The sequence below is a fragment of the Eleutherodactylus coqui genome, chromosome 1 (genome assembly GCF_035609145.1).
Source record: "Eleutherodactylus coqui strain aEleCoq1 chromosome 1, aEleCoq1.hap1, whole genome shotgun sequence".
Lineage (NCBI taxonomy): Eukaryota > Metazoa > Chordata > Amphibia > Anura > Eleutherodactylidae > Eleutherodactylus > Eleutherodactylus coqui.
The window spans coordinates 400,740,794-400,763,091 of NC_089837.1; the positions used below are offsets into that span (position 1 = coordinate 400,740,794).

Below are 22,298 nucleotides of genomic sequence, written 5' to 3' on the forward strand. Positions count from 1 at the left end.
CTATATCGTGCGTATATATGCGGCAAAATAGAACATGCTGGGTTTTTTTCTGTGCTCTCATATTACGCAATGCCAACACGCTAATGCGAGCAGAACTGGGTAAGCCAATGTAACTGATTGCGTATCACACGAGAATGCAGCGCCCACGTAATACGCAGTAATCATAAGGCCGTGTGAGCTAAAATAAAGAGTGTGAGTTATCGATAATCTATGGAGCAGCATTTATAGCTGTGTAGTTTGGACTTCATTGTAAATGAGACAGAAGTGGAGATTTCTACTCAAAATATATTTCAAATTTAGTAAAGAAAGCTTCACAATAAAAGTGTAAATTATTTTTTATTAGCAATTTTAGCATTTTACAGAAATAGTGTTTTAACTCCCGTACTCACAGGGCCACGCCGCCCATGAGAGGAGATGAAACTCAATAATTAAGAACATAGAAACAATTATTTAACAAAATGAATAAAGTTACAAATCCTACAGCAACTTCCATTCTAATATCCTATCACCCTCATCCACATCAGTCCGGGCACACAGAAAACAGCACAATGAGGGGAGCCCAATCTGAAAGGCGATATAATAAAAGCAGTGGTGAAAAAGTGAGAGCGTCATGTCTTGTATTCACCGACACAGAACTGTGTTTTACTTTAATGTACGTGAAACCTTTCTGGCTTGTACATATATGTATAATGAATACATACTCCTCACATTATGTGGCCAGAGTACACTTTGGTTATGCTAAAGCAGACGAATGATAATGAATGTATTCTACATAGATTCCTTCTTAGAAAACCTGTCATCTCACCCCGTGTCCAAGGCATGCTCATCAGCAATGTGCAATTCATGGAGCATATAAATGGCACAAGTACGCCCAGATGGACTTACCTTTTTAGAGGGTTATCACCGCCAACTATCTAGGCTTCCACTTCCGCTACTGGGGCTATCCTCTATTCTCACACAGTTTCCTGCACATTGTGAGCTAATAGCCATAATAATCTATGTTTGTGAGTATACTTCAGTACATTATGTCAACATATTAGCGTTATTAAGTGTTCTGGAAAGATCCAAATAAAAAATTATTTAACACTTCACAATATATCTTCAGTAGTTAATCGGTCACCTTGCAGAGTTGTTCTCGAGGACGGTCGCTAAAGAGGCCACACTTTTATTTTTAATATCCAATACTTCCATAGTAAGGGAATGTTTTACCAGACCAGTCCGAATATAAGCATCCAAGCACACATGCCCAGTGTACTCCTCTTGGGATCAAAATGTATGCAGATACAATATCCACTACAAGAGTGATCGCATCCAGTACTGAGTCCGGTCAGTCCAAGCAGCAATTAGAGGTCTACCATCAGGCTGTTGAGTCAAAAAAGGGGCCTTTTCTCACCTGCCGCCCAATCTTCCACAGTGTTACCATTACGAAGGGATACATTAAATGTACATGCTGTTACTTGTGCCCACGATTTTGCATAAAAAAATAAAAAATCATCACTTCTTGAAATATTGAGCAGAAGTAGCAACATGTGATTTCATGTGCCCCAAACTAGTTGCGATCACCCACAATATTACCAAGTTGTCTACCATGAAAACAGTGGAATAATTGTGGTGCCTGTTATTTCTATTACTGCCTGAACTGAAGAGAATGTATAAAAGTTAAGGTCAATTTACTTTTTGTAAGTGAAACTGGATAAACCCAATGAAGGCTCATTTACACGCAAATACAATCTTTCAAACGATTGAAAGATTTATGGTTGATTTAGACAACAATTATCGCTTAAAATTCACTCAAGAGCCATAGTCTTAGCGATAATCGTGTCTATCTCGCACCCGTCGTGCAGTTTTCATTAATGATTCGGTCATTGTTGTCTTTCAGTCCGCTTAAAATCCGCTGTTCGGCTGTTTGCTTCTCGTTTGGTTAAAATGACATTCGTTCAGCGATTTGTGGGGAGTTTTTAATCGTTTGGCGGGGCGTACATTCAACAGGCTACAGGCCCAGTGATTGGCTGATGGGAGGACAAAGCTTCGTTTTTAACACGCCCACCTGGTGCTCAACCAAACTATCGCTTAATTATCATTTATTTTTTGTTCAATGCAAACACTACCCAACGATAATACAATGACTGAAAAGCCCGTCCGCTTAATGACCATTAACACTTTATTAGCTTCATTTGAGTGTAAAAGTGCCTCTGGGAGCTGTTTGCAGAGCACAGCATGTGGTCTGAGATTTGCACACAGCTCCTTTGTTCTCACATGAGCTGTCGGCAGAATACAATATAATCTCCAACTTCCATGCAGAACACAGCATGTGGTCTGTGTTATTTTCTCTCCAGCTGAACGATGAATTTTAAGCTCATCGTTCAGCTGAAAAGTAAAGGATGGGAGCATTTACACACAACGATGATCATTTATGTGCCTTTGTTTTAATGAATTTTGAGTGATAATCCTTGCATGTAAATGGACCTTTAGTCTTAAGTTTTCCCTTCCTTTTGGACTCAGAAATGTTTGGTATGACCCTCACACATTACAAGATGTAAGAGATGTGTACAAAGGTGATTAACAATCTCTATGCTGGAAAAGGGTTAGGTTATCCTACCAGGTTCCCAAAACAATTTCACAGTGTGGTGTCCTAGATGGAGCACAGCAAATGAAGAATGGAATCTAAGGAGCCCAGACCTTACTCTATATCAGATCCAGATGCTTTTGTGGTGGTCGCCAAAAGCAATTGTAGCTTTTACTTTATAAAAACCTGCGTGATCATATCCTAAATATGTCCACTTGGCTTTACTAATGAAATAAAACCTGCCATCTACATATACAGCTCAAAATTACCACTATAGCTTTACAATGGAAGCACGGCGCTCAGGTCAACGGATGCACATTTTTCAACTCCCTTTTCTAAAGAATGTCTACATTTCTATTTGGAAGCATTGATGATTTTTAGTTCTACTATTTAGACATGTGGCAATGTAGAGGCATATACCTGAGATACTGATCGCTGCATACTATTGCATTAATAAGACTGAAGTAGCTGTAAACAGTTTTCCTTTACAACAAAGTACATGGACACTTACGGGCATTTTATAGTGAGGGGGAAAAAAATCTATCAATTAGTGTAATAAAGCTCAACCTAAGCTAAATATTTCACAATGCTGTAAATCACTTCCGCATCACATTTTCTGATATGTATAAGAACTTTTAATTGGAAAAAACCTGATACAGCTTAAAGTGAAGTCCTTCATGCATAGCCTGTGCTCAACTATTTGCATGTAACTCCTGAAATAAGCCTATTTTGGCCGCCTTCAGCGGTTCACGCTGAGAAGAACAGTATGGACAGAAGCAGAAGTTGTTATCTATGTTTTTCACATTGAAGTAAACAGGAATTAGCAATGCTCTGTTAGACCTATTTCTCATAGGAATACATTTATAGATCTATATTCAGTATACATTACAGCATACTTCAGTGCTTAACACCTGGGTTTTATAATCCTTCCAACAGGTGACCATCAAGCAGTTAGGGGATATTAGTAGTATGTAGCAACAAAACCACTCAGCAATCCCTGGAAATGTCTACTTGGGGGTTATTTCACAGAATTACTAATCTGCTAAATTACACTTTACTTTTGAGCTGATTCTGAATATAAGTTACCAGAATTTGAAATAATGCTCTGAGGGTGGCTTTACATGGACAACTATTGTCCAAATAGTCGCTTGGTAGGGAGAATCTAAGGGCTCCTTCACATTGGTGAATCACGGCCCAATATAGCCTTCACAATCCTTCTGAAAACCCTTGGATGCAAGGCGTTTTCACATGGAAACAGCCTCTCATCCCTGTGGGGGGTTCCCTTTATCCCCAACCCAGCTGTCACGGCCACGGCAGGAGATCACGATGCTCTCCAACTGTTTTCAATGGGGCCGGCGCTGCTGCCGACAGCCCCGTTAAAAACATGTGGAAACCCCTGGATATTACAGCCTCGCATCCCCATGGGGCTGAAGGAATCCTCCACTGCAGCTGTCACAGTCAGGGCAGGGGATCGCGATGATATCGCAAAAAAAAAAAGGGGAATGCTGTGATTTTTCTTTTCTTTCATGCAACATTGCAGGAATGAAAATATTACAAATGAGAATGAAACCATTGAATATCATTGGTTTCATAATAATGCGTTTTCACTCACTCTCGCATAGTAAGAAAATCGCGCAATTCTCTCGCCATTGTGAAGAAGCCCTAAGTGACAGTTGTTCCAAGTAAACACGGCCAGCAACAGGGTGACTAGCAAGCATTCGTTCAGTAGTTGTTAGTCGCTACATCTCAGCTCACCTGAAAAAGTGTTGATCAATTATTGTCTGGCGTAAACAAAATATTGCCTCTTTAGTGACTAGCCCAGTGTTCTTTCTCGCGGTCTTCGAAATAAAAAGACAATTGCTTTGTGCATAAGAACACATACAATAGTTGTTCGTATGCCGACAACTCACTATAGCGTGTATTTAGAGCAACTATTTGGACAACAGTTGTCCCATGTAAAGCCACCGCAAAACACAAGAAACATATCTAAAAAATATCTAAAAGGCCAAAATATCTAAAAGGCCAAAATCTCAAAGTTTCACATAAGTATTGAAACAAAAAGAGAAGAATAAAACGAGGTCATCACATGAGGATGTTCAGGCAATCATGGGAAGTTGGGGCAGGGGATGCTGTGTACAGTATATGTTGCACTATAAATACAAGATATAATTTATCATGTACTTTAGGAAAAAAGAGAATACTGTCCAAATCTACTTAGGATTTTCCAGAATCTGCTTTTTCCCTCACTTATAACCAAACAGCATTTAACAAGAAAGAATATTACCTTATGGTAACTAACTTACAGGACATCGGAATAACATCATTTATTAGAGAATTTAATAGACATTTGGAGACAAAACATTCATCTACAAAATGAATACATAAGCCCTGTCTTCAAGAAAATCATACCATGTGATTATCCCTATACCCAGATGTAGCAGAGTTGAATTTGTCATTTGAGGGCTTCTTTTGGGCACTGTTGTAGCTTAAAGTCAAAGGAATTTTGTGATATTTTACAATAACTGCATATGGACTCACATATGCTGACTCTGCTCTGGTGCCTCACTACATGCCATACACAATCATGACATGTCAGTAGACCACAGGGGTTGTCACTATGGACAACAAGTAACTTCAGTGCACAAGGATGAAGCTGCACCAGACAGGGATAAAGGACGGGTAGGGGACCAATGTATAAGCAATCAGTAATTTGAGTAAGCGTATTATTTTGTGAGCCAAATATTTTTTAAAAAGCCCTTTAACTGTTTCACTGCCAATATTGTACGCAGTGCGTCATGGCTTTGAATGATTGCAACAAGAAGCATAAGGAAAAGTTTCACTTCCTGGCTGTGTCTCGGTGTAGGCGAATGGTTGTAAGGGTGCAGTTGCAAGTGAAAGGAGGAAAAAATGTTGCACGTTACGGTCATCTCCCACCCCCGTGCAGCCTCCAATCACCACAGGGGGATACAGGAATTTTTCTTCATATGTTCCCCTTCTAAAGGGGAGAGATGATGAGCAGTTTCTCATCTCATCACTCACTGCGCCTAATCAAGTGAAGTCCATGACTCAATTGTTTACCGGCACCTGGATAATGGACTTTTCTTTTTAGATTTTCAGTTTTGAGAATTTTGTGCATGTCACTTTAGGCATAAGTGGACACTGAATAACTAGTATGTTTACGAAGGGACACAGGCTCTATAAGAGTCAGAACTATAAGCCACAAATAATGCAAAATTGCAAGACGTTGTGCTTGGTTGTAAAATGTTGCAGGGTATTTTCCCAATATGCCCGGTGTCTACTTTTAAAAATATATGGTTAAAGGAGTGTAATCTGGTTTAGTTTTATTTGTGTATGTCAAAGGTGTGACAATCCCTGGCAGTAAAATGGTTAAAATAATTCAGACTAAGGCAACTTTCACACGGCAGTATTTTGGTCAGTATTTTGCGTCAGTACTTGTAGGCCAAAATCTAGAATGCAACCTACGGAGAGAAAGTATAATGAAAGGTGGGACCCTTTTCTGTGTTGGACTCACTCCTTGCACTTACAAATATAGATGCAAAATACTGAAGGGAATACTGTGTAAGAGTACACTAGAGAAAACAGAGTAAGACATGACATCAGAATGTGGTGTGCCACATGACAAGCTGAGCTCTGCTACATCGGACCTCTTAAATCTTTATTAGAATCAGTGCAATTTCTATGACCATACCTTCAGATTGTTACAGCAGGGCATAAGAATTTCACTGATTAAATAGAAAATGTGGAATTTCTATGCTTAAATATAGCCAGATATATAATTTTCTATGCTTTACAACATCAGATTAGCAGAGTGAGTAAAAATATTTTTCTTCAATTCCCTCTGTTAATTTGTAATACACTTTTTATATATATTTATAGGTAAAAAAGATCTTTGGATGCCACATGAGTAAAATATAATATTGCACCTTTCCCTGAATTATCACCGTTGTAATAAAAAATTGGTAGCCAAGTTGACATCATTGTTTGAAGCCCTAAGAGCAGTTAAGACATCTGCCCTAGAAAAGCCCATCTCCATTAGCTGTGCAACCTACAATGCAAAGAAGAGAAAAATACATTTTGTAACAACTGTAAACAAACAGTAGAAAACATTAGAACGTTAGACAAGTGGTTTTAGAAATTGTGTTGAATTTCATGTGAACCCAGACAAAGTTATGTAAAGTCTTTAGTATTCTTAAACAGTCAACAGCTGTCCAAATGTTCAATAAGAAGGCTGGAAGGTCTGTGGAGCCATAGAGAGGGGCAGGGGGTCTAGGTCAGGAGATTTGGTTTGCCTGAAAAGTTGAGTTTTTAAGGCACGTCTGAAGTTTCGTGTATCGGTAATTGTCCGGATGCCTTGGGGTAGAGCTTTCCAGAGGATGGGTGCTGTTCTGGTGAAGTCCTAGAGGCGAGCATGTCAGGTTCGTATTAGAGGGGTGATTAATCTGAGTGTGTTAGTGGATCGAAGTGTGCGGGCTGGGTGGTTTACAAACAGGAGGGAGGCGATGTATGGTGGCGCAGCGCCATGGAGAGCTTTATGGATGAGATTGAGGAGTTTAAATTTAGTTCTGCAGTGGATGGGCAGCCAATGCACGACTGGCATAATGCAGAGGCATCTGAGAAACGGCTGGATAGAAAAACGAGCCTAGCTGCCGCATTTAGTATGGCTTGGAGAGGGGAGAGTCTGATGCAGGGGAGGCGAATAAATAGCGAGTTGCAGTAGTCGAGTCGGGAGTAGAGGAGGGTGACGAGTGTCTTTAGCGTGTCTGTGGTTAAGAACGGCCGGATTTTAGCAAAATTTCTGAGGTGCAGTCGGCATGTTCGAGCCAGAGATTGGATGTAGGGGGTAGAGGAGAGTTCAGAGTCCAGTGTGACCCCAAGGCAGCAGGTGTGCTGTCTGGGGGTTATGATGGTGTCAGGCACTGAAATGGAGATGTTAAGGGGAGGTCGGTTGGTTGGGGGGTAGAAAGCCGAGAAGGTCAGTTTTAGAAGGGTTAAGTTTGAGAAAAAGGGAGGACAAAGAATTAGAGACAGCAGACAGACAGTGGGAGATATTTTGGAGAAATGGGTCAGAGATGTCACAGGGGGACACAAGGTTTATAGTTGGGTGTCGTCAGCGTAGAGATTGTATTGGAGGCAGAATTTGTGGATGGTTTGTCCAATTGCGGCTGTGTAGATAAAGAGGAGACCAAGGACTGAGCCCTGGGAAACCCCCGACAGCAAGAGGAAGTGCAGAGGAGATAGAGCCAGCAAAGGAGATGCTGAAAGAAAAGCAGTGTCCTTTAGGCCGACAGAGCATAGTGAGAAGGAGGTCATGGTCGACAGTGTCAAATGCAGCAGATAGGTCAAGGAGGATTAGTAAGGAGCAGTCGCCCCTAGCCGTCATCAGGTAATTTGATACTTTTGTGAGGGTGGTTTTGGTCGAGTGTAGAGGGCAGAAACCCAACTGGAGGGAGTCGAGGAGAGAGTTGTCAGAGAGAAAGCGTGTGAGGCGGGAGTAGACCAAGCGTTCTAGTAATTTGAAGATGATGGGGAGGTTTGAGACAGGTCGGTAGTTGGCAGCATTGGTTGGGTCAAGGGTTGTTTTTTGAAGCAGAGGGGACATGGTGGGGTGTGTGAATGACGAGGGGAAGGTGCCAGAGGTTGGGGAGAGGTTGCAGATGGTGGTGAGGTGGGTAATGACTGCTGGGGAAAGGGATCCGAGGAGGGGAGAGGGTCACTAGTACAGGTGGTGGGGCAAACGTCAGAAAGCAACCTGGAGACTTCTTCCTCTGTCATTGGTTCTAACATTGAAAGTGAATGGGTAAAGAATGCAGTGCTGAGGAGACTGGGATCGGGCTAGCCGTGCAGTTTTCAGAGATTTCTTCACAGATGTGAAATAGGCGGCTAGTTCTCCAGCACTCAGATCCTTCACAGGGGCCTGTTCTTTGGGGCTGAGAAGGGAGTGGAAGGTGTTGAAGAGGCGTTTGGGGTTGTGGGATAGTGAGGAGACAAGGGAGGTGAAATAAACTTGTTTGGCGTGGTGAAGGGCTAGGTTATAAGTTTTAAGCATGAATTTGAAGTGGAGGAAGTCTGCGGGCATCTTTGATTTTCTCCACAGCCATTCGGCGCAACTAGCCGCTCAGCGCCTGTAATCCGATCTGGTGGTGTGGGAGAACTGCAGGCCATCATAGGCAATGCCATCATAGGCTTATTCAGATGAACGCAATTTCAGGCTGTGTACTCTTCATGTACTCTGGAACGAACTACCCCAAAATATCTAAACTATCACCAGTGCACAGAATTTCAGACGCGCCTTAAAACGACACCTTTTTAGAGAAGCATACCAAATCCCCCCAATATATACAATACTATGCAAAAGTTTTAGGCAGCTATAGAAAAATTGGAAATAGAAGCGTTAATAGTTTATTTTTATCACTCAGCAAAATTCTAAATAAAGAAACAAAAAAAGAAATCTAAAATCAATATTTTGTGTGACCACCTGTTGCCTTCAAAATATTATGACTTCTTCTAGGTATACTTACACAAAGTCAGGGATTTTCTAAGGTTATAGTTAGGTATATAATTCTAATTATGCGAAACAGGTGATCATTACATACAGAGAGGGAAGCACTGTCAACTGAAACACCTCTATACAAGGCCTAAAACTGTAAGGAACAGCTAAACCCTGCTACAAAGCGGAGGTTGTGGAAGACAGTTTCATGTCATCATGGCAAGGCTGAGCACAGCAACAAGACACAAGGTAGTAATACTGCATCACAAGGCCTCTCTGAGGCAAAGATTTCAAAGCACTGTGGTTTCATAATGTGCTGTTCAAGTTCTTTTGACGAAGCACAAAGAAAATGGTAACGTTAAAGACTGTAGACGCAGTGGTCAGCCAAGGTAACTTAGTTCAGCAGATGAAAGACACATCATGCTTACTTTCCTTCAAAATTGGAAGATGTCCAGCAGTGCCATCAGCTCAGAACTGGCAGAAATCAGTGGGACCCTGGTGCACCCATCTAATGGTCGGAAAAGTCTGTCCAGAAGTGGTCATCTTGGAAACGTCATGCCATACCAAAAAACTCAACTATGCATGAAAACAAAGGAACTCGGGTGCAGAAAACCGGCAGCAGGTGTTCTAGACTGATGAATCAACATTTGAAATATATATGCCTGTAACAGAAGGCAGTTTGTTTACCGAAGGGCTGGAAAGTGGGACAATAATGAGTGTCGCAGGCATGAAGCATAGTGGAGGCTCCTTGCAAGTTTGGGGCTGATTTCAGCAAATGGAGTTCGTGATCTAGTCAGAATTAGTAGTGTCCTAAGTGCTGAGAAATACAGGTAAATGCTTATCCATCATCCAATACCACCAGGGAGGCCCCAAATTTATGCTATAGCAGGACAACGACCCAAAACAGCTAATGTCATTAAGAACTACCTTTTGTGTAAAGGAGTCATGGAAGTGATAATACAGCCCCACATAGCCTTGATCATCCAGCCTGTCTGAGATTACATGGAGAGACAGCAGGATTTGAACAAGTCTACATCCACAGAAGATCTGGGGTTAGTTCTCTAAGATGTTTGGAACAATCTCCATGCAACATCGCTTCAAAAACTGCGTGCAAGTGTATCTGGAAGAATTGATGCAAACAGTGTTCACGCCAAATATTGATTTGATATAGATTTCACTTTTGTTCATTCACTTTGCATTTTGTAAGCTATTAACACTTCTATTTTTGACAGCATTCTAACTTTGCAGCATTTTTTCCACACCCTCATAAAACACTTGCACAGTACAATATATATATTGGGGAACTAGTTACATAATGAATGAAGAAAAAAATCACTGGAGTGGCTTTCAACTTCCTTTTTAATAGTGTTGCTTATTGCAGAGCTGCGGAGACGTGGTTATAACTAAATGAATCCTACAAGTTACGCTCCTTTTACATGGACCGATGATTGGCCGAACAATTGATCACTCCCGATCATTGTCCTGCCTAAACATCCCGGATTTCACCTGGCAATTGAGCAAATGCTTGTTTGGCTGCTGACTACATATTTTGCGTGTATACTAAAATTGTCGAATGTGGGCAGCACATGTTCCCATGTAAAGATGGAATAGGCTGCCAACAATAACGAAAATGTATATAAAAGAAGAATTGCACAAATGATTGTTCAGTCGTGTAAATTAATGATGATTACTCCATATGAATGGAACTAATGAGCACTGATCAACATGCTATTGTCGTCAACATGTTATCAGAGATCTGCATGTGTAAAAGAACCTTTAAGTGAACTTTGATACATCATTTCATTAGATAACAGGTTAAAACTAAGCCACAAAGTAGATATTCTCGGAGTCTGAAGTTGAAAAGCATTATTTGGGGAATTCCGTAATCTTGAATTGTTTGATATGGTAGTTTCAACCAGCTATGACATTTTCAGGGACTCTACATAAACTGAGCTTTGGAATTTTTTACACAATGCTGTATCTAAGTGCCTTGTAAGTGCTTACATCTTCTATACAGTATCAGGTGTTTTATGTCTTGTACAGTACAAGGTGTTCAGCTGTTTATATACTGTGGACCCAGTAAGCTAGAGCGGGAGTAAGAAGTGTTACACTAATAGAAGGTAAATGCTTTGATCAAATACACTTTGTAACAAGGCTAAATAATCTTAATGATAATTAGGTGAAATAAAAAACATGAGCAAACTGGAATATAACTATACTTTCCTTCAAAACACCAAATTCAACTCTTTTTATATTATTGGTGCAATTTAGGGGAAAACTGTGCTTAATATGACTGCCTGATCCTCCTGATGGCATGTAAAATTAGGAGGCACAAGGCCATTCACATATGTCGGAAGCACAGAAATAAGTTACACTCAAAGTCAATAGTCAACTATTGAGCAAAATGGTATTTTGTTTTAGACATTTTTGCTGTTCGACATGTAGCATATTCAAATGAAGCAAGTACAATACATTCATATTTACACCACAGTGAAGCATAAGCGTTAGCTACAAATCTGGTGATTTCCCACTATACAGTTAAGTGGAAAGCCCAAGACCGATACTACTACTAATAATATTCGAGCAATGGTTCTCGAACAGTTATCCAAAACAAAACGTATGGCATAAACTATTCTGCTTATAGAAAATTCCCCACCTAAACGTTCTGAGTCATTACAGTCAATGAACTCTATAAATACCTAGCAGAAAGCTAATACTTCAGCTGTAACTGGTATTTATTTAGTACTAAATTAGTACATTTTGCAAAACAAGTGTATTTTATTAGAATTGAAATACATGACAAACTTTGAACGTGGTTATATTCTAAGGAATGATGCTTCAACTTTTTAATGTAGACCAACATGTGAACGATCTAATTGCCTATAATGGGTCTGAGTGGTGTCCATGAAATACAAGGAGAGCACTTGGATGGGAAAATCAGTTGTCTGAACAGGAACTTAAGTTACATTTTTAATTACAGATTAGAAAAGTTTAAAGGAATTCCACAAAGAATATATCACTCCTTTCTCCTATTTTTGAAGTGGTTTTCAGCTCCCAAACTACAACCTGATCAGGGTGGTGCCACTCTCGTCCCGCTGATGCCCATTCCTCTGTTGTTCTGCACTTCCCACTGTGGCGCTGATGTGACCACTGCAGTCAATCACTGGTCACTTTGGCTGATGATTAGCTGCAGCAGCAAGAGGTCCCTGTGCTGGGATGTCATGCTGCAGCAGCAGGAAGTGGAGAGGAGCTGGGGAAAGGACACTGACTTTTCAAACGTTTTCCCACAATCCTAGATAGGTTACATTTTTTTGGAAGCTGGACAGTCCCTTTAGATACTGGTGAGTCATGCACATTATACCTGCTCTTCAGGTGCTGGAGGAGGTGGAGCTTGTGGTTCTGCATGATTGACAGCTCGTCGTTGTCGCAGTGGTTGAAAGAAACGATTCCAGCCAAATATTCCATCCTGCATTTAGACAAGAAGCGGAATTTAAGGTTTTACACTGTCTGCAAACATGCTCATAAATAAATGATAAGATACAACATAACATAGTGAGAGAACGTTAAGCAGCGTACTGCAAGGTAATAACTTTGTACATCATAACCTGCTGAGAGCTACTTTTAATATAAAGTATAAAATATTTAATTAAGGGTTGTGATTAGTGATGAGTGAGCATACTCGCTAAGGACAATTGCTCGAGCGAGCATTGCCCGTAGCAAGTATCTGCCCGCTCGAGAGAAAAGGTTCGGCTGCCGGCGCGGGTGACAGGTATGATGCAGTAGTGAGCAGGGGGAGCGGGTGTGTGTGTGTGGTGTGTGTGTGTGTGTGGGGGGGGGGGGGGGGAGTGGAAGAGAGATCTCCCCTCCGTTCCTCCCCGTGCTTCCTGCCCACCGCTGGCAGCCGAACCTTTTCTCTCGAGCAGGCAGGTACTCGCTAAGGGCAATGCTCGATCGAGCAATTGTCCTTAGCGAGTATGCTCGCTCATTTCTAGTTGTGATCATACAAGCTGTATACCATCATGTTTGCATTGCCTCTGACAGGTGGAATTGCTTTGTCTGCTGGGCTCTTCTAAATAGATCTTTCATATCTGTAATTGATGTCAATATGAATATGGCCTAAACAGAGGCAAAACCTGCTGTGGAGACCTTGTCCAATTAATCTGATGACAGGTTCACTTTAACTATGAAAGTATTAATATACTAATAAGCATTTTTTCTACAGAAGCTGGAAATGAGATAGAATGACGGCATTGAATATGTCCCCCATTTTTATTCTAGCCACTGTAACAGCATTTCACATTACTATGACCATCCTTATATGTGTTAACCCTTTAAGGACATGGCCCCTTTTTTTCCATTTTTGGTTTTTCCTACCCCGTTTTAAAAAATTGTAACTCCTTTATTTATCCATCGACGTCGCTGCATGAGGGCTTGTTCTTTGCGGGACCAGTTATATTTTTCAATTGTACTATTTAATGCACCATATAATGTACTGAAAAACCTTTTAGTAAAATGGAGTAAAATGAAAAAAAAAAAAAAAAAAAACAAAATTCCACCATTTTTGATGCGTCTTGTTTCTACGGCATACACACTGCAACAAAAATGACATAACTTTATTCTATGGGTCAGTACGATTACTACGATACCAAACTTATATAGTTTTACTTTGCTGTACTGCTTTTAATTGTTTTCAAAGATATTTCATTTCTTAAAATTATTTTCTGCCACCATCTTCTACACGCAATAACTTTTTTATTTTGCTGTCAACATAGTTGTCTGAGGGCTCATTTTCAGCAGGACTTCCTGTAGTTTGCGTTGGTACCATTTTGGAGTACATACAACTTTTTGATCGCTTTTTATTCTTTTTATTGCATTTTGTTCTTGGAGAAATCGTAACCAAAAAAGCGCATTTCTGGTGTTCTTTTTTTTTTCTGACAACGTTCATCATGTGGGGTAAATAATGGGTTACTTCGATAGATCGCACTTTTAAAAATGCTGCTGTCAGAATTGACACTGTTGTGTAAGACTCCAAATTCTCTAGCCAGGGTCCTGGAACAAACTACCTTACATATGTTCTGATATACAACTATTAGTAAAGCAGAAGTAGGAAAGTCACATGTCATGGGGCTGCTCATATAACTTTGGGCATCTAGAACATAAAGGGTCTTGCGGATTATCTCTCTCCATTTCCCTATTGAAAACAAATGGGAGAACAACGCTATTCCCTGCCGTGGCTATGACAGCCGCATCAAGGGAATCCTTCAGCCACACAGGCATGCAAGGCTGTTTCCATTTAAAAAACGCCTCGCATCCAGGGGTTTACACGTGTTTTCGATGGGGCCGGCTGTTGTGCTTTAGCCGCTAAGAACAGTGAACGTTCTCACACTCGCTTAGCAATCCCTCACTTTCCCTAGCAGCTGAAGCAACGGCGCTAAACATTGTAACTTTGAGCTGGCCTGACACCTCACTGAAACAAACTTACATTGTACGATTTTACGGCAGCTGTGAGGATCTAACGAATTTAATGATGCCAAAATCATCTACCAACGGTCCCGCAAAGGGGTCAAAGTGTGGTGCAAGAAAAAGCCTGTAGGATGTTTTATATTAGATAAGCAAAAGCTGCACAAAACTGTTGCTTAACAATGAAGGTAACTTTGCTTAGTAAAGACAATGATGAACAGCACACTTCAGACTTTTAGAAGGCAGATGGACAATGCAAGGGGCAGTCTGACTTTTTAGTTAAAGGTGTTGTCCCGCGAAACAAAGTTGGGGTATACACTTCTGTATGGCCATATTAATGCACTTTGTAATGTACATTGTGCATTAATTATGAGCCAAACAGAAGTTATTCACTTACCTGTTCCGTTGCTAGCGTCCCCGTCTCCATGGTGCCGTCTAATTTTCAGCGTCTAATCGCCCGATTAGACGCGCTTGCGCAGTCCGGTCTTCTCCATGTTGAATGGGGCTGCTCGTGCTGGAGAGCTGCTCCTCGTAGCTCCGCCCCAATCAGGAGGCTGGAATCGGCAATGGACCGCACAGAAGACCTGCGGTCCACCGTGGGTGAAGATCCTGGTGGCCATCTTCACAAGGTAAGTAAGAAGTCACCGGAGCGCGGGGATTCGGGTAAGTACTATCCGTTTTGTTTTTTTAAACCCCTGCATCGGGTTTGTCTCGCGCCAAACGGGGGGGCTATTGAAAAAAAACAAATCCGTTTCGGCGCGGGACAACCCCTTTAATTAGATATGTTCACACACAGCAGAATTGGTGTGGACTTTCAGCAGTGGAAAATCAGCGTTGAAAACTGGGTCAAAACCCACACTGTTGTTACGATTTTTATTTTTTAAATCAATGGTTTTTTATTAAAAATTTAAAAGCATACATTGACATAAACAAACATGTTTACCAATTGTTACGGCATAGAGAAAAGTACCCGATGCGCGTGAGCATCATCGCTACACATTTTGACACGGTTATCAACGCAGATCCACAGCAGACGTCATCCCTTTAATTGGAAGAATGAAATATACTGCAGAGCCGCAGCGAACATTGCATCAAAATCTTCCAAATATGCTGTGGATTTTGATGCGGATCCACAACAAAATCTACTTATTACACATGAACATACCCATAAAAACGAAATATTTGTAGTTATTAACAGAACACTGAACAAATACCCACAAGCCAGAAGCGAATTACCAGACCAATGACATGACAAATATAAACCCTGGTTCATAGGGCAACATTAAATTTTGCATGCCGTTGACAAGTTCTGACATGTGATTAAGAGAAGGAAGGGTCTATGGGCCTTAATTTATGTAAGCTGTCCAGAGACATTAAATGTCATATGTAAATGAAAGCCCAGATACCCCCAATCTCCTGTTTGGAGGACCAGAGATGGGGCAAGACATAGTTTAAACCTGTTTCATCCCTTATTTGCAATGCAATAAGCCCCATCAGAGGTATCTGAAATATACTAGATTCACGAGCACCATAATATATGCGCCATGGACATATCTACAGTAAAATACCCATGTCTGACATGTGGATTTGGATGCAGATATACCATAGAATTGGGGTAGATTATATATATTTTGCAATGGGAGTGAAATCTGTAGCAATTGGAAAATCAGCATCCAAATCCACATATATAGGACATGTGGATGTTGAAGCGCATTTGTTCACAGCATAACATTACGCCACTTGTGACTCCACTACATCGTGTTTGAAGTGGCCCACCGGTATGTTTGTATTTCTGTAGACTTGTTCTTACCAAGTTCTTTCATGTAAATATAAAATAATTAGAAATAAGCATTTTGAAGTAAAGTTTCCATCAAATTTTGCCTTTTACATTTGGCATACTTTAGATGCCAGTGAAATCTCCTGGCATATGTGCCAAACAAGCCCTGACAGATGCCACTATATGCAGTATATTGGCATATATCATACAAAGGCCCATAAACACATACAGTACACCTTTTTATCCAGTGGCCCACTATATAGGAAAGCACAGAAGTCTACATTTACCTATACAGTTAAGAAATTAAAAAACCTGCATAGCGGATGTCACAAAGATACAGTCTAAGGATACATTCATCATGTGTGCCAGAAGTATCTCCCAATGTATAAGTGAGCATATACACTGAATGTGATGTGAGGGGATTAGCTTTGGATCGCTTTTACTGGGGTCAAAGGACACGTCTCTTACACCAAAATACAAAGTCAGCACCTGGCCTGCTTTATTATCACAGTTGCAAAATAAAATACCTGGCCCGTCCGTCACTAACTAACACACAGTAGAATCCCCTCTACCAGCTTACAAAGATAAAAGGCATTAGCAACTGAACTCACAGTCCAAGTGCAAAACTCACACAGACCAGCATTCTATGTCCCCAGTTAGAGCAGCTGCTCCTTAAGCATCACCCATTGACTTACCTGATTTATCAGCCAGCAGGTGACATAGGAGAGAAATCTGGGAGAAATGTATCTCCCCTCAATAACCATGCCTACCTGCTTGTCACAGTAGTCAGAAAGGAAATTAGGACTCTTTTCTTCTGCATCACATTGCCTGTCTTTCACCCTTATGTTACTTGATGAAGGATGAGTGTTCTTGGCAAGTCTTATACTCATTGTGAAAAAAAAACCAGGAACCTTAAAGGAGTTGTCAGAATGGAATGAAACTTTCTATGTGTGATTGTAACGCTGATATAAGTGATTACAATAGAAGAGCAAAAGGATCATTTATTGCGGAGAACTGAACACTTGAAGGGCGGCTCCAGTACCCTGTTGTACCGCCTCTAGCTTGGATGTAAAATGTAATACGGGGGTTGGGATGGGCATGGAGGCTCTAGTACCCTGTTGTACCACCTCTAGCTTGGATACAAGATGTGATACGGGTGGGCATGGAGGCTCTAGTACCCTGTTGTACCGCCTCTAGCTTGGATATAAGATGTGATACGGGTGGGCATGGAGGCTCTAGTACCCTGTTGTACCGCCTCTAGCTTGGATACAAGATGTGATACGGGTGGGCATGGAGGCTCTAGTACCCTGTTGTACCACCTCTAGCTTGGATACAAGATGTGATATGGGTGGGCATGGAGGCTCTAGTACCCTGTTGTACCGCCTCTAGCTTGGATATAAGATGTGATACGGGTGGGCATGGAGGCTCTAGTACCCTGTTGTACCGCCTCTAGCTTGGATACAAGATGTGATACGGGTGGGCATGGAGGCTCTAGTACCCTGTTGTACCGCCTCTAGCTTGGATATAAGATGTGATACGGGCGGGCATGGAGGCTCTAGTACCCTGTTGTACCGCCTCTAGCTTGGATACAAGATGTGATACGGGTGGGCATGGAGGCTCTAGTACCCTGTTGTACTGCCTCTAGCTTGGATACAAGATGTGATAGGGGCAGGCATGGAGGCTCTAGTACCCTGTTGAACTGCATGAAGGCATACAGATTCTGTATGGTACCCTGCGGCATATTGGTCCCCATTTACTGTAACTGAGCCTCTAGAGCTCGTAGGCTGTTGAAGCTGGTCGCATACATGTTTTATTAGTGATAAATCTGGCTGCTAGGCAGGCCACGGAAGTGTGGCAATGTTGTAGGGACATTCCTGTGACAACCTTTTTGTGTGCAATTGAGCATTATCTTGCTTGAAAATGCCTATTGGAAGCCCTGCTATGATAGGCAACACATGTGGCTGCAGGTTGTCCTGAACATATCGCTGAGTGTCATTGTCCCTCGTACCACTACTAGGGGGAACCAACTGTCATAGGCAATGTCCCCCAGACAATCACATCAGCGGTGGGGGCAGTGTGCCGCTCCACAGCAAAGGCAGGATTGAGGCGCGCAACCTGAGGTCTCTAGACATGAATGCAGCAGTCATCGGTGCTAAACTCTGAAGACAATCTGGATCGCTCCGTAGCAGTCCAGTTTTGTCATTCACAACACCACTGCAAATGGACGTGATGGTGGGTGTCAAAGGCCGTACACGTAATGGCACTGTGAGACCAAATGTCCCTTAGCCAAGTGCCTGGAAATGGTTCCAAAAAACACAGGGGCCTGTAATGATGGAGTGGCTGCCTAGTATTATACTTGCACATAAATAACGCTTCTATAGGTTACCAATCACATGGTTATGTATAGTGCACCATGCATGCTTACAGTCTATTACTTATGCCCATACCATTAGATGCTTTACTATATATGCAATATGGTGTGCCTTTACACTGTTAGCCATTTAATTTATGGATGATCTGACTTACTGAACACCAAAGCTAATATCTTAGAGTTAGATGATCTGCAACATTAAACCATACCAATACTTTGAAAGATGTAACTAAAAGATTACAGTATGTATTCCTTATCTTCAAAGAAACATCAGCGTGCTCTCTAAAAAGAGTTACATGCCACGCCATTAGAAGTGTCGAAGATAGATTAGTTAAGATTTTCACATGTATCCTGTTGTACACCATAAACAGTGGGGTGTTTGATAAAAATATGCACTTAGCAAGATAACATCATATGCAAACGTTCAGAACATACACTGTATATTAGATCTTGCGGAGCGTCCAATCACACAGAAGCTGCTTCTGTCTAGTGTGAGATAGTATCTTGAAAGCTTAACTGAAAGTAGTTAATGTAAAAGGTAATGCAGTACAGAATTGATAAAACACAAATCCCACTTTTTAAATTAGAAATGAAAATGACCCTCTTCTTGTACATAACCTATTCCCTAAACCTTCTATAAGGATTATGCCTATAAATTAAAGGGGTATTCCTGGCCTTTACTATTCATGACTTATTCTTGGGATTGATCATCAATAGTTGATTGGCGGGGGTCCGCTTCTTGGGATTTTCCGCCGATGAGCTGATCTTTTGGGCCACTGTCAGTGAAGAATCCAATTGGAGCGATGCCTTCTATTAAAATTGGGGCTTTGTTATCTTGGATCTAATTCTTACCAACAGATAGGAAATGGTTGAGTAAGTAAGGGTGGCTGGGTCCTTAGGAGGCAGTGATCATGCTATCCTTGAATTTTGGATAAAAAGGGGAGAAAGACCTGAGAAAACTCAGACTTCAAGGTTGGATTTCAGAAAGGCAGATTTCAATGAACTCAGAAAGAAGGTAGGAAGAATCCAATGGCTGGATGTTCTTAAGGAGAGAAATGTCCAAGAAGGTTGGGAAGTATTGCGAAATAAAATTCTCAAAGCACAATCGTTAACAATCCCTAAATGAAGGAAGAATGAGAAGCATTTAAAGAAACCAGGATGGATGAACGCAGAACGCACGCATGTTAAAACCAAAGAAAAATATGTTTATCAAATGAAAAGAGGGGGAAATATCTAAAGAAGAATATAATACGGTCTGCAGAAACTGTAGGGCAAGTGTCAGAAAAGCTAAAGCTAATAATTAATTCAGGCTCGCAATAGAGGCGAAAAGCAATAAAAAAGGATTTTGGGGGTATGTCAAAAGCAAAAGAAAAGTCCAAGATGCTATTGGATGCTTACAAGATGAAAATGGTGAATTGGTTAAGAATGATGTTGAGAAGGCAGAACTTTTAAATTCCTATTTTGTAGCGGTTTTCTCTCAGAAAGTAGATGGAACATCAACTGATCTTCCCTGTGCTATTGGGGGAATAGAAGAATGCAGGCTATCTATAAGCAGAGAGATGGTGAGGGAACACTTAGCTAACTTAAATTAATTCAAGTCTTAAGGTCCAGTTGAATTACATCCTAGGATACTAAAGGAAGCAGCAGAGGTAATTGCTGAACCACTCACCATAATTTTTGAAAATTCCTGGAGAACAGAAGTCCCAGAAGATTGGAAAAGGGCAAATGTTGTCCCTATCTTCAAAAAGTGGAAGAAGGTGGATCCAAGAAACTACAGGCCTGTAAGCCTGACTTCTATACCAGGAAAGATCTTTGAACAAATTATTAAAAAGCATGTATGCAAGTACTTGGATAAAAATGGGGTAATTAACCAGAGCCAGCATGGGTTTGTAACAAACAAGTCATGTCAGACTAATTTAATTTCTTTCTATGATAGTATCACTGACTGGGTTGATCAGGGAAATGCAGTGGATGTAGTTTTTCCTGACCTTAGTAAAGCATTTGACAAAATATATCATACTATACTTATTGAAAAAATGACCAGATATGGGAATGGCAAGGCAACTGTTCGGTGGATTCACAACTGGCTGAGTGATCGTACTCAAAGAGTGGTTATAAATGGCTTCACATCCAAGTGGAAAAATGTATTAAGTGGGGTACCACATGGCTCTGTCCTAGGCCCAGTGTTGTTCAACATTTTTATTAATGATCTGGAGAAGGGAATTGATGGGAAACTGATCAGATTTGCTGATGACACAAAGCTAGGAGGGATAGCTAACACTAGGGAAGAGAGAGAGAGTATTCAAAAAGATCTAGAAAAGCTTGAACAGTGGGCAGCGACTAACAGAATGCTATTTAACATGGGGAATGCAAAGTCCTACATCTGGGCAAGAAAATGAAGAAAGCACATACAGAATGGGAGGAATTGAGCTAAGCAGCAGGTGTGAAAAAGACTTGGGTATACTAATAGATCATAGACTGAACATGAGTCAACAATGTGATGCAGCAGCCAAAAAGGCAAACACAATTCTGGGATGTATTAAGAGAAGCATAGAGTCTAGATCACCTGAGGCAATTATCCCCCTCTACTCTTCCTTAGTCAGACCTCATCTGGAATACTGTGTCCAGTTCTGGGCACCCTACTTTAAAAAAGCAAGTTCAGAGAAGAGTTACCAAGATGGTAAGCGGTCTGCAAATCATGTCCTATGAAGAACGGTTAAAGGATCTGGGAATGTTTAGCTTGTAAAAAAGAAGGCTGAGGGGAGACTTAATAGCAGTCTACAAATATCTGAAGGGCTGTCACACTGCAGAGGGATCAGCCCTATTCTCATTTGCACAAGGAAAGACTAAAAGCAATGGGATGAAACTGAAAGTGAGGAGACACAAGTTAGATATTAGAAAAAACTTTCTGACAGTGAGGGTGATCAATGAGTGGAACAGGTTACCCCGGGGGTGTCGAGTTCTCTTTCAATGAAAGTGTTCAAACAAAGACTGGAAAAATATCTGTCTGGGATGATTTAGTGAATCCTGCACTAAGCAGGGGGTTGGACTCGATGACCATGGAGGTCCCTTCCAACTCTACCATTGTATGATTCTATGAAAATTCTGGCTAATTATTGTGGTCAGAGTCGTAAGTGAAGCCGCCTATTACACCTACAGCCCTGACTATCGATGACGTCTGGCCCTGCTGCACTGACAGTGGGCCGGTCGATCAACTGATGGTGGACCCCTGGCAATCAACTATTGATAATCTATCCTGAGGATAGGTCTTCAATAGTAAAAGCCCAGAATACCCTTTAAAGTAAAGATGGAAATCCAACACAGCTTCTGATAACAGGAACAATCTTTAATTTAAGTAGAACTTTAAAGCCCCACATCCATAATGTTAAGTGGAGGCAAACAGACGCTTTTCAGGAACTGCTATTCCTTAATCACAGAATTTCATTAACTATTATGGATAATGGCTTTTAAAAATATGCTTCAATAAAGGGTTGCTGGTTTTATCAGACACTATGCCAAATTATTCTTATTGTATGCAGCTAGTACATCTTACTATTCAATGCACAGATTATTGCATCCAGTACCAAATGGTTGGGGAAGCCGATACTCTTAAGAG

General features: G+C 41.1%; 1 protein-coding gene across 1 annotated transcript in view; it reads right to left on the reverse strand.

The window, feature by feature from the left end:
* Window positions 1-317: 317 nt before the first annotated feature.
* The window catches only part of UBAC2 (UBA domain containing 2), a 156,193-nt gene continuing 134,212 nt past the window's right edge, over window positions 318-22,298 (reverse strand). Inside the window, exons 9-10 of the mRNA XM_066580273.1 lie at window positions 12,436-12,540; window positions 318-6,632 (exon numbers count right to left, since the gene is read on the reverse strand). Coding sequence (XP_066436370.1) covers window positions 6,525-6,632; window positions 12,436-12,540 — 213 coding nt within the window. The 3' untranslated portion in view covers window positions 318-6,524. The remainder of the gene's footprint in view (window positions 6,633-12,435; window positions 12,541-22,298) is intronic.